This window comes from Triplophysa rosa, linkage group LG18 (genome assembly GCF_024868665.1).
Source record: "Triplophysa rosa linkage group LG18, Trosa_1v2, whole genome shotgun sequence".
Lineage (NCBI taxonomy): Eukaryota > Metazoa > Chordata > Actinopteri > Cypriniformes > Nemacheilidae > Triplophysa > Triplophysa rosa.
Window position 1 is genome coordinate 15,132,720 of NC_079907.1, and position 18,107 is coordinate 15,150,826.

Here is an 18,107-nt window from a genome sequence, read left to right on the forward strand (position 1 = left end):
TGCCACAACACGTGCTGTCCACTGCAGCAGTCGTGAGAGGTCTCAGGCTCCTCAGAACTAAGGTGAATGAATGAGGCACGCCATATCCCTTTTATACCCGGATATCCGGGGGCGGAGTCCGGCATGCAAATTTCATTCACCAATTTTCATTGGCCTTTTCTAAGAAGTCGGAAGTGATTGGTTCTCAAGGACGAACCCCATCTGTCGGTTCGACACAAAGTCTCGTTCCCTCCATCAGGGAACCGAGGTTACAAACGTAACCGAGACGTTTTCCTTTATTGCCAATGAATCACTTTCAAAATACAAGCGTAGGGAGGCATTGAGAATGAGTTGGTAACCATATTTGTGGCTCACAAGGCAACATACTATGTTGCGTCAACTGGATACTGGAACCGAATTATTATACGATTATACGTGTAGAATTACCACAATCAATAATCACAATGATTATTGTTAATTCCGGTATATTGTCAAAAACTCAATATACTTATGTCTAGTTATTTTTCATTAATTCATTAAGTTGCTATAACCAAACGAATGCACAGTTAACAACACTTTGCAACATTTCAGGGTTTATTTTGTGATCATGTGACTGGCTGACTTTACAATATGCCTTCCCATCACTTATGACAGAATTTAGTAAATTCAACGTTTACTTTATTTCCGTGTGATAAAACACAGATACAAACAGGAAAAAACAAATGCGTATGCAATGGCTCAAAGTAAGACAAGAAAAATCACGTCTTGCATATGCAAACTCAAATGGTCAAGGTTTGACTCATGTTATGGACAGAAATATAAAAAATATTGTCAAACGTAATAGACGACTGAATAATGTTGTGATTTCAGAGAAAGGAAAAGATGGACGGATGGAGGGATAGATAGACGGTGACATAGAGTGACAACACAAACACAGTCGCTTTGACAATACAGCCGCTGACACAGAGGAACAATGAGACATGTGGGACTGATCGGTGCTGGGGATTAAACACACACACAGGCTCACAAACAGAATGTGAGCAAAACTAGAATAAATTTATTCTCAAATGTCTGTGTTCATAAAGAACTCAATACAGAACTGATGCAATTTAATGAATATGTAATTGCAGTTAAAGGGCACTGGTGGGCATTAGAGCACAGAAATCATGCTATGCTTAGAAAGGAAAACCAGTGTACTGCATACTGTGCACAGTATACTACACTGTCACATTATCACATGACCTCATTATAAGCATCAGGCAATTTTATCACAGAAATAAAAATGGCTATTTAGCTTTTTTAATCCAATTTACGTAAAATGTTGTGACTACTGGCAGTCTGATCGAATAATGACATTACATTACTTTTGACATTACATTTCCACGCACATGAAAAAGAAAAGGTCAAGTCGAGCACATTGCATTATGGGATACAGTACTCTCTCTGCACAGTGTGCTGCACTCTACATAGCCGCAGTTTAGACAAACTGTTATTAATAGGAGTCATACTAAAATAATGGCATATCGAAAATGATTGAAGTCTTGCAAATTTGCATATCGCAATGGTTTGCAATAACTGAATGATTTTAATATCTTAAAGTTATGTACATTCAAAGTTTAAGGTGAATTCATGACAGCAGAGAGACTGGCGAGACGGACGTGAGAGAGAGTGATGCTTTCTTTTCTTTGAAAGAATGTAAAACTTGTATGTCAATTTAAATTGACTTTAAAACTTTAAGGATGACTATATCACATAACATATTGCATTATCTAACAAGTTATTGAATATCGCATTTTTCTTCAATAAAAACATCTGAATGATGCACTTAGATGTCATACACTGATCTGTCTTGCGCAGCATACCTATACTTTAACATTAGTACATAGAAAGGGAACTTAAAGTGCTCATAATATGGGCATTACAAAAAAACAAAAAGGTGTCATTTTTTATACCAGAGCAATGCAACAACAAAACCAGCTCTTGCCATTAGATCCATGCTGTAGTTTATTGACGCTTGGATTCATTAGTGTCACACTTACTTGCATAACCACATCAGTCTGAATGAGAGGAAAGATCCCCCGAATGACCTATATTTAGTCATGTGTGAAATTGTTCCATGCTAAAAATAAAGCTTCATATTTCCAAACAAAATCTCTCTGCACCCTCAGTCCTGTATACCACAACTGCAGATGTTCAGTCAAAAGAGCTAGAAACATGCTAGCCAGATAACCAATGACTGCTGTTTGACCTCTTTTACTGACTTTGAATGATTGTGATTATGACGTAACCTCCATCTCTAAACTGGGACCAGTGATAAATTCAGCTCAATACTTGCAAACGATTTAAAACAATGTAATTCAGATTCAGATTCAATCACTTTGCAATAGGCCTGAAGCCATTTAAATGTGAATTCTGTGATGATAAAGCTGAATGCAATAACCTCAAACTGAACCTACCATACACAACAAGTTACGTAATCTTCATTTGTAAGTGGAAAAAATGATGGCACACCTTAGCTACTCTTACTAACACTATTAAAACGTCAAGTAAATACACAAAACACTTCTTAGTGTATAAGAAAAATGAGAAAAGAACATTCATTTTGGCATTTTGACTAAGCACTTTTAGGTACTGTTTACATTAGCCGTTGTCGTACAAAAGCAGCGTTTTAAAACGAAAATGATCCTCGTTTATACTGCCGTTTTATGGGATTACTTTTGTGTCAATAAAAATGAACGCAAACTTTAAAAAAACGAACAGAGATATACAATGAGAAAGAAAAAAAACACTTTTATAATGAAAACAATAAACTCAATTGCACGAATGTGACATGATTTTCAAATAAACTGCTATTTTTCTTAACAATTTTCTAAGTTTCGTTTGTGCAAATAATAGTTATGAATTCGCTGCTAGATTTTTCATTTGAGCTTTCCGAGTTTTCGTTTACGATTTACGGGTTAGAGATTGCTCTCTAATCCGCTGCACTGTCTTCAATGTAGACTTCCTGGTCAGGGAGCTGTCGATCCAAATCTCACTAACCAATGAGAGTAAAGTGGACATAAGTCCCACCCACACGTGAGATTTGTGCCAGAAAGGCGAACGAAAACTTGAGATGCGTAAACAAAAACTAGAGAAGCGTAAACGAAAACTCGAAAAGCGAAAATGAAAAATCTAGCAGCGAATTCAAAACTATTATTGGCAAAAACGAAACTTAGAAAATAGTTAAGAAAAATAGCAGTTTATTTGAAAATCATGTCACACTCTTACAATTGAGTTTATTGTTTTCATTATCAAAGTGTTTTTTTTTTTCTTTCTCATTGTATATTTTTTAAAGTTTGCGTTAAAGTTTGCGTGTCCATTTAAAGTTTGCGTTTCCACATGCAAAAAATCTGCGTTTACACTACACTTATTGAAAACGCATGTCACATGACCATTCAGACACGCTGGGCATGCGCAAACAAATGTAAACAGTTGTATGGGCAATGCATACAAAAGTTGTCTGTTGATGACAGTTGGTTACTAGTCACAGACCGACCAGTACAAAATTAACATCATGGCGAGGAAAAGCAAGGACTTCTGAACGTGGATAACGCTAGATGAGGTAATCCATGTTATTATGCTTGTTTGATTTCATCCGGTGGCACGCAGACCGATCGACGGATGACATCGCAGTACTGAGTGAGCTACTTAAAAGCATATGGCTCTCGATTCTCTCTCGCGTTACTGTAATGTCACCGTGTCGATCCGTGTACGCAGCGCCGCTTTAAGTTAAACAAGCCCGTTGTTTACACAGTCCTAGGCTATTCATTGTCTCCTTCAGGTAACGTTAGCGTAATATGGCTCATATGACAGGGGCTTAACGAATGAGGGAAGCAAATGCAATGATACAGACGACACAATCAGTAAGCGAATGTGGGCAACCACGGCTGCGTATTCTAAAGTCTCCGTTTTCGTCCGTTTACACAGAAACGCAACCCCGGAGTTTTCTAACTAAAAGGGGGTCTGCAGTGTTTTCCAGAGTCGTGTTAACGCTAGGCGTAACCGTAGCAAGAGTTGTGTGTTTTAAAGGAAAACGAACGAGTATAAAAATGCCGCCTTAATTTGCCTTTCATCCATTTTCTTCCTGGTTTTAAGTGCTTCACAGTCTCAATTGCTTCCCAGTTATCAATTTCTCCACAGCGTCTGCTACACTTCACAGGGTTCTTCAGAATATTCTCTCTCTCTCTCTCTCTCTCTCCAGGTCATGTGTTGTTTCATTCTTCAACTTACCAAACCCACAGACTGTGCTCATGTTACTGACTAGAGAAACAATTAACCACACGCTTTGTCCTCTTCAGCCCACACAACGTAGTCTGAGGATGATATGGATGACAACACCGTTCAAATATTTCGCTGGAAAAGAATAACTTCACTATTCCTCTGACTGTCCATCAAGCCTCTTCCCATTCCAGTCACATTCCACATGAGCAGAGAAGCTGCCAGATCTGATTTTCCACCGAGCAGGAAGAGCAAGTGCCTTGAGATTTCGGTGGAAAATAACATAATAGTCATGTAATACTGACAACAGGGCTACGGTTTGTAATACATAAGAAATTGATACACCTAAAGTGTGTTGAAATGTCACAAAACTAAAATGCCAGTAAATGAAAGGGTGAACTAAAGGAATACTAACCTTAGTTCTGAACTAATTAAACCCGGCATTGCTTAAGGAAAGGATTGAATGGCTCTTTAGCACCACCTGCAAAATTTCAATAAAGCAGCCCTCGCCCTACATTTCACGTAAATGTATGAACAAATAAATTAGTGTATTACTCAGCTACTATTCATCAGTGCCATTTAATAGTTTGGCTTTCATCACTACTGATGTTGGTCTTGCTTCTGTAAAATTGTTTTTGAAAATTTGAACCGGGTATCTGCCAATGACTGGAACAACAACATTAACGCATAATGTCAACAACAACAACACCCAGGCGGTGTGGTGCACTTCAGCTACATTAAAACCAAAAGCCTAAACCAAGCACAGATAAGCCGACCTGTTTTTCTTCAGGTGGGTCATCTTAAAATGATTGGGGGCATGCCACAGCATGATATTCCAAGTTACAAAGCAGCAGCTGGAGCTGTTTAACAGCCAGACCTCTAATGAAGTGAAAGCGTGACTGCCCACTTGCAACAACAAAACTTTGTTGACTGCTCCTCAGGCCTCATGTTATACCTCCTTCATCCGTCACAACCTCTCTTTCATTTCTTACCCACTAATGTGGAGCATTTCACCCCTCATTGAACATCAAACCATATTTGATGATCCTGATTTTCCATCATCTGATATTTTATACCTTACACATTCTTGTCCAAGTCCCCAGCTGGGTTGAGAATGTCTCCCTTCTGTTCTTGCTCCTTCTGTCCCTTTGATTCCAGCTGGTCTCTTCTGATCTACTGTCAGTCTTCACACCAGGCCTCTTGAAATTAACTTACCTCTGAGAGAGGGGTGGAGCTGTTCTGTCTGACTTTTCAACTTCAACCTACTCAAGCCTTCATCCTCTCGTCAGACAGGACCGGTCCCACTTCACTCCAGCGGGGTAGTGGCTACAGTGGCTTATTGTCAACGCTGCATTTCAAAGGCAGGATCAAGCCTGGCTTCTACCTCCCACACTGAGATATGACCAGGGCCCTTTCAGAAGCCCACTCGTTCTTTCTTTTCCCCCATATTCTCTTTCATTATTTTGTTTGTCTATATCAAATGAAATGGGGCCTCTGTAGTGTGTCGCTCAAGAGCTGGCTATAGGGTACATTTACATGACAATAATGTATAAAAAAAAACTTAAAGCAATAGTTCACCCAAAATTGAAACTTCTGTCATCATCTACTCTTTTTTTTCTGCTGAACAAAGAAAGATATTTGGAAGAATTTTAGCAATTTTCAGTTCTGAGACACAAGGAGGAGGAGAAACAATTGAGATATTAATCTGTGTTTTTTCTTTCTTATTGGGTAATCAGTTACTCCGGCACCCGTTTAAACTTTCTTTATACAAAATGGTCAAAGGTTAAGTATGTCTCAAACTCAACTTTTCCAATAATGCACTAAGGAGCCAGTCTGAAACGTTGTTTTAAGTGAGACATAATGGATAAGTCAACAAGAAGATAGCTCAAGTAGAAAAAGACCTTGCTTCATCCTTCCTTGGATTTACTTGTCACTCTGTGAAAGTCAATGCTGATCTCTGACAGCAAGTTAATGGCCAGTCCAGAACAGCAGTTGTTCTGGAAGGCCCACGGGCATTTGTCTATAGGGACTATGGCACCCATTTCCATCTCTCTGGGAGTTTACAGGATTATCTTAATTGGACCAAGCCTGACATTTGTCATGGCTGAAGAATGGTCCTTTACTTCTGATGCACAGGACACACGCACACACGCAGGTCAGAAAGCTGGGTCAGGGGCCAAGTTTATTATTGAGGATAGTCTGTAATGTATACAGAGATAACTAACCTCAACCTTTTAATCAAAGCTAAATTAATTTCTCATTACTTAAGCAGCTGATTTGACAAACTAATGTTTTAAAATACGACAGTGGTGCTGAGGAGAGTGTTGTTAAAACTCAGTGTTACTTTAGAGCTATGATAACATAAACTGCGTCTCCATACGTCATCAAGGTTGTTTCATTTCAGTAAATAAAATAATTTTAAAATGAACATTTATTCCTCGTAAGACACAATCACTGTAGTTTATTACCTTGAAATGTAAAAAAATAAAACCTGAATAAATAAACCTCAATGACGTATCTGGCCAACAAATATGATCTCTGGAGGACTCTTGTAATTGTAATTGAACAATGATATGCACCATGTCTGAATATACACAATTTTCTGCTAGAGTACATGCATAAAAGCTGTACAAAAATGATTTTTACACTCTTAAAAATAAAGGTGCTTAAAAGGTTCTTCACAGCGATGCCATAGAAAAACCATTTTTGGTTCCACAAAGAACCATTCAGTCAAAGGTTCTTTAAAGAATCATCTCTTTCTTTTTTATAATCTCATGAACCTTTTTTCACCACAAAGAACCTTTTGTGAAACAGAAAGGTTTTCCAGATGTTAAAGTTTCTCTATGGAACCAAACGGTTCTTCTATGGCATCGAAGAACCTTTTTAAAAAAGGGTATGTCCATCACGACAAACTATATATAGTTGGAAAGGTCTGAGACTCTAAAATACAAGTTTCATCATTGTTTTATAAAATAAAGTATGTAGGAAGTGTAATTGATTCATAAATGATAAGAATGTGTATCAAAAATATATACATCCTGCGGAACGCCTACATTTACTTCAATACTTTGCATGTAAATCTTATATCTTATCATGACAAACATTATATCGTTGGAAAGGCCTAAGACTCTAGAATACACATTTGATCAGTGTTTAGAAGAATAATCTATTTAGGAAGATAAATTGATACATAAATGATAATTTATTCATAAATTAGTGTGCATCAAAAGTATAGTTTCATACAAATTTATTGTTTTTATATTGTTTCTGTGCTTTTGTGTTTTTTCATTGTGTCTGTTAATTGGAAAAGTAAAAAAATGAATAATAAAAAGCATCTCAATGTCTGTTGTGGTCAAATTTCAGATCCAGCGTAAAACCAATGGAAGCCTATGGGCCCCATAGTGGATTTTGGTGGTAGAGTGGATAAAAAAACTCACAAGACACCTCAAAATTTGGTGTATCATGACCAAACTTGATTCAACACTTGGTGACCCTTGGGACTTTGACTTATGAAATATTGGAGCTGATCCATAATTATTTTTATGTCTTTTTTTATGAAAGAAAAACAAACCTTTTTTTATTATTATTACAATAAACATAACAAGGCACCTTAAAAAAAAAAATTGTGTGTGATTTTTTTTCTTAGAAATAATCTTCTATTTCTCTTCTTTCAAACAAGACCAGCCTTAGGTCTGTATTCCAAATAATTCATGAGTTACAGCCATTTTAGTTCCAACACTGCGTTTTCACGTGTAGGTTCAAAAAGGGCTCCGACAGTTAAGGGGTTTTAAACCAGTATGTCTGTTAGACGGCCTCAAACCTCAGACTACTCTGTAAATACAGCTGTGATTCTAATGCACTCAAGCACTCCTACACACATACAAATTCACATCTCTTGGATTCAGTAAGACAGTGGGTCATTATAAGGCAAGCATGAGAAATATTCATCGGCATAAATAACAAATGACACAATTCTTTATGACAACTGCACTTTTCCTCGTGACAACCTTTACAATCAACGAATTCATATTGGTTCCTACGTTCCCCTGTGTGATCCAATAAAAGGCCAAAAGACAATATCAAAAAGCTAATCGACTACATTTCTCCCACATTTTATGCTAAGCATTCATAGTAAGTAAGTAAGCCTGTGAGGGTGGGGGAGTTCCAGTGAGTTCCAGTACAGTATGGGTAGGATCGGCAGCTGGACCGTACTAGCATGAGCTTCAGTGGTCTCTGTACAGTTTGGAACAATGGGTATTGATATACGAGCCCCCGCCTTCTGTAGGGTCTTTCTTGAGTGACAGCCACAATGTCCCTGTCTGTGTCTATGTGGGCTGACATATGGAATGTACTCCAGTCGGGTGCATATTTTTCATTCAGCTCACTTGACATATCTGTATGCCAATTTCTAACAGTAAAGCCTATTGAACGTCTAGCACCTGACTGTCAAAACAATTTACAAGTAACTGTGATGTTATACGTGACCCTGGACAACAAAACCAGTCTTATGGGTCAATTTTTTGAAATTGAGATTTGTACAAAATTTGAAAGCTGAATAAATAAACTTTCTATAGATATATGAGTTGTTAGAATAGGACAATATCTGGCTGAGATACAACCGTTTAAAACTCTGGAATCTGAGAGCGCAAAAAAATCTAAATATTGAGAAAATTGCCTTTGAAGTTGTTAATCAGGGGCACTGTGGCAGACCATCCACTCACAAAAATAAAGTTTTTATATATTTAAGGTAGGAAATTTACAAGATATCTTCATGGAACATGATCTTTACTTAATATCCTAATGATTTTTGGCATAAAAGAAAAATCGATAATTTTGACCCACACAATGTATTTTTGTCTTTTACTAAAAATGTTCCCGTGCTACTTAAGACTGGTTTTGTGATCCAGGGTCACAACATCTAATAGAATGTTAGCAAATATTGTTCCACTCCAGAAGCCTGTTTTCAAGACAAGTTTTGCATGCATTTTGACTCAGTGTCTTTTGCATTTACAAGTAAATAGAAACTACAAATATATAAAAATATATAATTAAGTATATCAAGAAATAAAACTTACTTCAGTTTGTGCATTTGGGGGTATTCCAACAAGGCAGAAAGCAACTCCATTCATTGGGCTATTTTGTTCTGTCAATAAAATCTATCAGCGGGATAACACATTGACTTCTCCAAACAAAATAAAAACTAATTGAAACAAAAAACAATAACACGTGATGTTTCTCTGTGTTTGTTTCAGCGAGTGAAACTCTTCAGTGCAGTTATTCATAACTGAACACTGCGTCCAGATTGACTCGCTGACCACAAACATCCCGCCCTCTGCTCACGCGCGATAGGCGTGGTTACAAGAACACACAACAGCACCTCTCGACAAATGATCTACTAATATTACGCGTGGGCGGAGCCTATATGTTCCAAATTCAAGCGCGGGGCTCCGCTCAACCAAACACAAATCCATTTTCACAGCAGCGTGTGTATGGGATTCCTTTTGTGCCAATAACGTTAACATATTTGTGTTCTGTCTAGCTCTATTTCGTTATCAAACCCTAACTTTAAATGTCAAAATAGTTGTTTCAGAATACCATCAAAGTTTTATTTAATTCAAATGTTAGTATAATGTTTTACTTTGTTCACAAAAATGAATGAACTGTTTTTCTCATTTCAATATTAAAGTTGTAAATGACAGTGTGTGGCTGGCTTGTCATTGTGAGGCAGCTGCATCGTCACATCCATTGAGTGTGTATGAAACTATTGTTCAATGAAGCAAGATCTTGTTTTGATGCTTATATTAACAGACTAGCCTTTAGGCGGCAGAGGCTTACGCACACACTCTCTCTCTTTTACTCTCACACGCTTACATTTATTACATAACAAACACTGCAGGACATCACGGAGGGCAAAAAAAGGGCAAACATTAATACACACGTGTTTTATTGATTTAATAGTGTCCATGCTCCATTGTGAAACAATGCACCTAAAACAAAGATCAAGCAAAATACCTAATTTATCTTTTAAATGTTTTAATTTAACTCCAGCTATTTTTATGAAATTTAAAGAGAAAAGATTGCACTGTAAAAATATAAATTATGTATCTATTTGATTTAAATTTCATGTACACCCATATTTTTATTTATATATATTTATATATTATATGTTTTTTATTTATATATGTCAATAACCAATAACTTCACAAGAGTCACCTGCCATGATAATACTAACTGTATGTTTTAGCTCATATTTTTCAGGAAAACATTAAGACTTATATTATAAAAACAACAATGTCAAACCTGTATGACACAACACTACTTGTCATCATCACTCTAACAGCAGTACCTTACTTCACCAGCAGAGTTCACTGAAACTAAGAAACTCTATTATTCTGTAATTTGAAAACATCTAAAATTGACAGCCTCTCTGGCATTTCTTTAGAAAAATATTACAAGCCGTTTAATGTCAAAACAACAATAAAAAGCAATCATGAAAAGTTACATCAGTGTTTGTTCAAAGAAAGGTGTTGTGGTTACATGCATGCACACTCATACATATTTAATGCCCATATTAAAAGATAATAAAATGTATAGTTCCAGTCCTAGATTCAAATATATATGACAAAGCATCTGATCACAATGCAGCATCCATTGATATTTAAAAAAAGTTTTAATGGAAATATTTTTGCTCCATGAAATCCTAATCCCTTTGATGTCTGTATCAGATTTGTTATCCTATGGTACATAAAACACAAGTTCTGACTTGTTAAAACAAACAAATTTTAAAAGCTTGCTTAAGTAAAAAAAAATGTCATTGTAAGATTCATGCTAACATGAAAAATGTGTGATGGGTCAAAAGAAGACAAACATCTGCCGTGTTTTGGTGTGGACAGGATATAAAGAGGGTGTACATCTGTCGCCAGAATGTGCTAGAGATCCCTAAATATATAATCCACTAATCCTGCCAGCAAACCGTAAAGTATTCACAACCACAGAGGGATCCTAAAATAAATAGTAGCTATATGCATCAAAACAATTTAACAGTCAGCAAATCTGTTACACAGTGCACAAATGTTTTGTTGTTAATGCACAAAAATGACAACAGAAAAATATATATAATAATATATGTAATATGTTTGTGTGTGTGTAAATGTGAGTCATGCATGTATTTTTGTCAAATTAATGCCTGATGTCTGCAGGTGAACCGTTGCAAGAACGCCTACATCAATTCTCATTTCCTCTTCAAAGAGAAAGGGGTGTGGCCTCATGGCCTTGCGGTGTGATCAGTGGACCTTTCTCAGACCAATGAAGGTACTTCCACTTAACTGGGGTCTATCTGGTCACGCAACTACACAGTCATTATGATGATGTTTATTATCATTATCAGTGTGACAAGCAGAATATTATTACTGTAAACTGCTGAATTATTTGCCTAGACCCTTAAACATTCCTGTATCATTTTACATTACAGTAACATTAATGAAAGATTAACTGGCTCTCTATGTACTGCAGCGGGTTTCTTTTTAGATAAACAATTAGTTTAGAATAAATTACTTCCTGCATTTATTGTGAATGTGGGACTAGGACCATATTATCAGATGTTTCATTCTCGCATCTCACCAGCTGTTGCCGTTCACCCGTGACCCTTCCATATTCTGCAGATACAGTTCCCCTAATGCTCTCAGTTCACTGTCATGCACTTACATGTACATACAGAATGTAAAATCTGTCATTTATTATTTTCTAAATGCACAGAAACCTAATCCTTACCCCAAACTCACTATTTTGAACAAAATGTATAATTTAACTTATAGACCTATTAACTATTATAGACCTACAGCCCAGGCAGACCCATAGAACAGTCTAGCATAATTGTTTTGTATATGATGAAGAAAATCAAAGATATTAGCCAATCTTAATAGTAATGTGTGCATTTAAAGTAAGATGCTATATAAGCATGGTTATATTAATGTTTAAAGCGCATCATTATCTAAAAATATGATTGTAGAATAACAAGCAGAAGAGAGGCGGCATGCATGCGCGCGCACCTGTTTTCTCTTTTAGTGCATCCCCACAGACCAGAGTTACACAACAGACTTAATCCTGCGTCCATAAGCCTCCCGCACCACTCACTATACCCACGTCCCCCTGCTGTCCCACCCACCTTTTCTGCCATACCATACTGCCCCACTACTAATAGCTCTCATCACAAACACACACGCACACGCCCAACTACGACTTTCCACTCCACTGAGTCTAGCAAAGGGTAAAAATAAACACACAATATGGTTAGCTGACTCGACCATGTTTACTTCCTGGAAACGCTTGCTTTGTTCTCTCAGAGGCCCTGTTCATGTAGTCGTCTGAGATTAAAACTCTTGCTGTACATTTCACAGATCAAACTTCAGGAAAGTTTTCTGTTGGATTCCTTTATTCAGCTAACATACACAGAATGGGGTACAATGTCAGAATTTACGTTTCCACTAGGCTAGAAGAAAATAATCAGTTTGGTTTGACCAAAAATTGCACTTGCCATGCGTAAAATGTATTTGTATATTATATTCTAGATGTTAAAAGCTATACCCACTTTACAGAGGGGGCACAACTGACCCACTTTTGTCCAAATCAAATCTGTTTTCAGTGTTTTAAGGAAAAGAGTGGCCTGGAAGTTTCTCCAAGACATAATTCAGAAACAAAATTAAGAACTCGTGCCCTCTTCGCTATCTGACAGCCACCACCGCTGGGTCAAAAGAAGACACCGCTCAGTGCAGGCTTAAGTAGAACTATTTATAACCCGGATAAACCTTAATGGATGGCCATTGTGAATTCCACACACGCTGCTAGAACGGATGTAAGGCCACAAAAATGTCTTGCGTACAATCTCAAATCTCAATCTCATAAATCATTACTAATTCTAAAACATATACAATAAAGTTAGAAAACATATTCAAAAGTAACCTATCTCAACTCATATAAGCACAAAAAGAGGGCAAATACACAGCACATCATGCCTGGAGTGCCATCGCTACACATTAAGCTCTCACTGGGCAGCATGCTGATGATGTCATGTTGAAACAACCTATTCTTATCAGCCTGGCATCATTAAAAGGAGATTAGTTTTGCCTGGAGATACCCAACATGCCTCTTTAGTGGAGCTATTAGCATATTTACGAATGACAGTGTTGTATTACTGGGGCGAGAATCAGAATAGATACCATCTATATATTGATTTACTATAAATAACAGCATGGACGGAATGTCTATTTAAGAGCCAAGAGGCGAGGCCGCGATTATGAAGCCGTATAAAATTTCTTCTGTTATGCACAGATGCCTATGGGTTGGTACATCCTGTTCGAAAATAAAAACATATATGTATGTCCTTAACAGTCAATTATGTCATTTTGTTCGATGAATAATCTGGACAAAAAATATAAATGCACTGTAGGCTGCATTCAGATGTATGACGATAAAACTCTACATACTGTAACTATAGGGCAGCTAAAAATACTGTAAGACACATGCTTGCCCTAACATGCTGTATATATCCTACAATGGAAAATAAATAAGTAAAAGCTCAGTGAATTCATTGTTAAAACAAAGCCAAGCTTGTTAAATAAACCCTACTCTAGTCTGTGCCACAGAATGACCGATGTGTATTCAAGCATAATGTTTCTATATAATTCATTCTGACAAAAGCAATTTTGTGCGTTGGAAATAAATAGTACCCATGATGACTCTCTCTATTTAAGTTTTAAATAGGACACAATTCAGTGTTTCCCAAACCCTCTTTATGCAGTATTGAGATACACAATATCTCAGGGTCTGACTTTAGTTTACAGTCCAGACCTCAGAATAAAACAAGTTTTGGAAAAAATCTGAGATTAAAGGGATAGTTCGCACAAAAATGAAAATGTCTTTATGATTTACTCACCCTCATGTCATTCCAAACCTAAATGACTTTCCTTCTTCTGCGGAACACAAAAGAAGATATTTTGAAGAACGCTCATATCCAAACAACACTGCCACCATTACCTTCCATTGTGCATTCTCGAAATATTTAATTTTGTATTCAACAGAAGAAAGAAAGTCATACAGGATTTGAACGACATGAGGGTAAATAAATTATACATTTTTGTTTTTGGGCGAACTATTAAAATGTTATTCCTCCGTTTTCTTTTTATAGCACTGAGTACTACGAGGGAGTTATTGGTTTTATTTTATCTGATGATATAAAAATGACATAAAACTCCAGAGGTAAGTAACACATCTCAGACTGTATCAGTGCAGAGTTGTTGCATGGAGCCTTCAGATAGTTCCAGGAAGTTATGTTTTCTCTTTAAATGCTTCATTTCTATCATTTTTTAATTCATGAAATGACTTGTCTTTAAATGGGTTAAAAGTTCATCATAATCGGTCTGTTTAGCTGAAGTTCCATGCATTACTAACTTCCGGGAACTATTAAGAGCCTCCATGAACCGCCATTGCTGTGAAAAAACTGTTCCATTGCAGAGTTGACGCAGCTCTCTCTCTCTCAATGGCTCTGCCATTGGAATGGCAAGTGTTTCCTTCATGAAAAAAATCTGAGCAAGACTCTGACTTAACCAAGTCTTCAAGACTTAACAAGGTTTCCATTTAATCTCATTGATTGAAAGGAGATTTCACTGATATATTACGAAGGTCTATGTATTATATTTAGTTCCTGTAGGTTATCTCAGATGGGATTGTATGAGAGCACGAGAGATCATTAACACAACTCCAAGAACTGCTTGCTGTTTTTGTTCTGTCAGTCAGACACGGAGAGAGGATATGTGTGTAGGATATGTGTGTAAGACAAACTCTGTAACCACATAATAACTAGTCCAGAACTTTTAAGGCCCTCATTATAAATTCAGAAAACTTAGATGACTGTGGTAAAAAAAAGAAAGAATAAAGTAAATACAGTTACAAAGAATAAAGCAAGTATTGGCATTGGGCAAAGGCTAAACCTCAGACTAACACAATTTAGATAAAGACTGCCGAGATGCTTTTTGCTAATCACACAGAAACCCTTGTCTCCATAAAGCTTTGACAATCGAGTCTTTCAACCTCTTATAATAAAGTTCTACCAGTAGAAAAAAACGGGGCTTGTAAAGTGAGTGCACTGAGGTCTAATTAGAGAGAATCCACCGTGGAGACAGAAGGTCCTGATCCATTAATGTACTGCATAGAGCACACACCCATAATCACACTGTAACTGGATATAAGAGAACAAGAAACGCTGAAAAAAAGAGAGATTTATTGCTTGAGTAATCACATCACATCTGATAGACAGAGACATTGAGAGACAAATTGAGAGAGACTGAAGGGGTACAGCTTTACTGCAGAAGAAACTTATAACGAGGAGACAGAGGTAGATGAGAGGGCATGCATGAAAGAAAGATGCAGTGACAGACAGGAGGAACACAGAAAAGTCTAATTGCCACAGCGAAGGATCTGAGACACAGACTAAGCTGAATCCTGAGGGCAACGAGGGCCAAAGTAAAACAAACAACAGTAACTGAGTTACACGCACACATTCACTGCTCACATAATCGGGAAGTTTCGGTTGAAGTATATAGCTTCTGAAATATCATCAACTCCGTCTTTTGCTTTTTTCTCTGCTGCTCTCAGCTTCGGTTTCTGTCCCGTTCCCTCGCTGTCATTTCCCATTTCCTCAATTCTCTCTTACCACATCAACATCCCATTACAGACCACGTTTTCTGCACATCCTTTCCTGATTAAGGTCGGTATTCTGGTTAAGAATATTCAGAATATGTTACATGATCCACAGATGTCGAAACATTTTAGTACACATTAAACTGAGTAAACTATGAAAAGCAGTGGCACATCCTTCATGCTATTTAATACAAGGCAATTTAGCGATTTTTAGCAAAAAAAATGAAATTGTTAGTAAAAATGTTAAAAAAATGTTTCTTGATTTACTTTTGTTTAGACGCACAGTACATATTCTGAATAAAACGTTTTTTTTATGACTTATAATTAAAAATTTTAATGAATATCATTTTTATTAATAAAGACATTATTTAGATTCCTGGAACTTGGGAAATTGGCCTATACATAATAATAATGACTATAATATTATAATCTATACAAATATATAACAATCTACATGACACATAACTATAAATTGTAACAGTTTAGTTTCACGTCTCTAGTTCTGTCGTAGACCATTTGTAATGTGTCCACATGCAGTTTATTTTGGAATGTCCACCTTCTGAGCTGACCTGACCCCAGTTCAGCTGTGTAAATCAAACCTCAAATAACCACCAAAATAGTCCCCTGCCTTTCACTTGAATGGACATTCATAATATATCCCCAAAGAATGTCCAAGCCGCCCTTTTCCAAACAAATAAATAAATAAATAAGGACTGTGATCAAAAATAAGAAAGGTCAAAAATAACCATAAATGTGCATTTAGTGTGCTATAATCCAAGTCATATAATTTAAGTCATTGTTTACTTGAAACCGCACATGGTCACCCTTTGCTACCATTAAATGTCTTCTGTGTTCTGGATAAAAAACCCATGATGACAGAATACTGTTTAGGATTAATCTTTACCATAAATCAAGCCACATTTTTTGACAATAGTCCTGCAATCTAACCTTACAAATCCACCACAAACTGAACTGTAAAACTGATCTGAAGCGCAAGAATACACACTTCTCACCACAGGCCAATAACAGGAACACAGTGAAAGAGCCAAGTTTCCCTAAGCATCCTTGACCCTCTGTTCTCATTCTCACTCCAGGCTTTTCATAGAATATTTAGAAGCAAAGATGTTTCCTGCCATCTACACTATGCCTGGACAAGACTTAATTTGGAAAGTTTTCTGTTACTAGATTCTTGTAAAAAAAACAATGCTGGTGTGCTCATTCATCAATTCCATGACTAAAGAGACAATGTCACAATTTAGGGAAAAAAGACTGCAGGGAAATGAAGAGCATCCTTGTTATTTTAATAAAACCAATACAAAGCAGTGTGAGGGCAGCATACTATTTACGACGAGCCACAGTCCTGAACTGATTTTCCATATATTTACATAAAATCCATATATGGACGATCCGGTACACCCATTATGACATAATAGTAAATGTGTGTTAAAAAACACACAACACACACATACAGACATAACAAAAATTCCCGACAACGATCAAGAAGCTTCATAAAAAAAAGAAATGAACCTCATTACCGATTTCTCAAGCTCTCTCACACTGTTGCTCCTCGAGCACCTGCAGGGATGACCGGTAGCCAGATAGAGTACCACGAATATCAATGTTACACCCTCCCAGCACGATGTACCTGCTGTGATATTTGTTTACATCCCCAAGCATGTGTAAATCTCTAAGAAAGAATAAAATAAAGTGTATCATATGCGTGCGACACACCCTCATTCACCCCCTCACCTGAGCCATGTCTTCAGTGCGCGCCCCGGAGACTCCTAGTTCTTGACATGGCACTGAACATCAAGCATCTCTTCAGACATCTCTCACACACACTCCAGGACACGGGACACACAGTCTTCCGTTACTCGCTAAAATAACCATGATTCCTCGTGTCCCATCCCATCGCTTGCCACTCTCTTGTGGGAGTCGCCGATGTCCTGGGCACAGTGCAGCGCGCGGATGTCCTCGCGGTTCTCCTCCTTCTCGCTCTGTCACGCGTTAACGGTCAAAACGAGAGGAGTGCGATCTTCAATTTAGCTCCAAAGGTTCAAAAATAGACTGCAAATAGACTTCGGCGCGCTCCTGTTACCCGTGCGCTCGCTTTCTGTAAACTGGGTTCATCTGCTCCCTGCCTCTCCCTCCTCGGTGTGCCCTCCTCCCCCTTCCCC

At 37.3% G+C, this 18,107-nt stretch overlaps 1 protein-coding gene across 5 annotated transcripts in view; it reads right to left on the reverse strand.

Annotated features, from left to right (window-relative positions):
• Positions 1–18,107, reverse strand: part of arhgap23b (Rho GTPase activating protein 23b) — a 50,773-nt gene extending 32,666 nt beyond the window's left edge. For 4 of the 5 annotated variants that reach the window (XM_057358273.1, XM_057358275.1, XM_057358272.1 and 1 more), the window contains exon 1: positions 9,312–9,502. In XM_057358273.1, the coding sequence (XP_057214256.1) occupies positions 9,312–9,365 (54 nt within the window). In that variant the 5' untranslated portion in view covers positions 9,366–9,502. Of the gene's footprint in view, positions 1–9,311; positions 9,503–17,679 lie in introns of those variants that run through there. The other variant, XM_057358274.1, reaches the window with a different exon arrangement.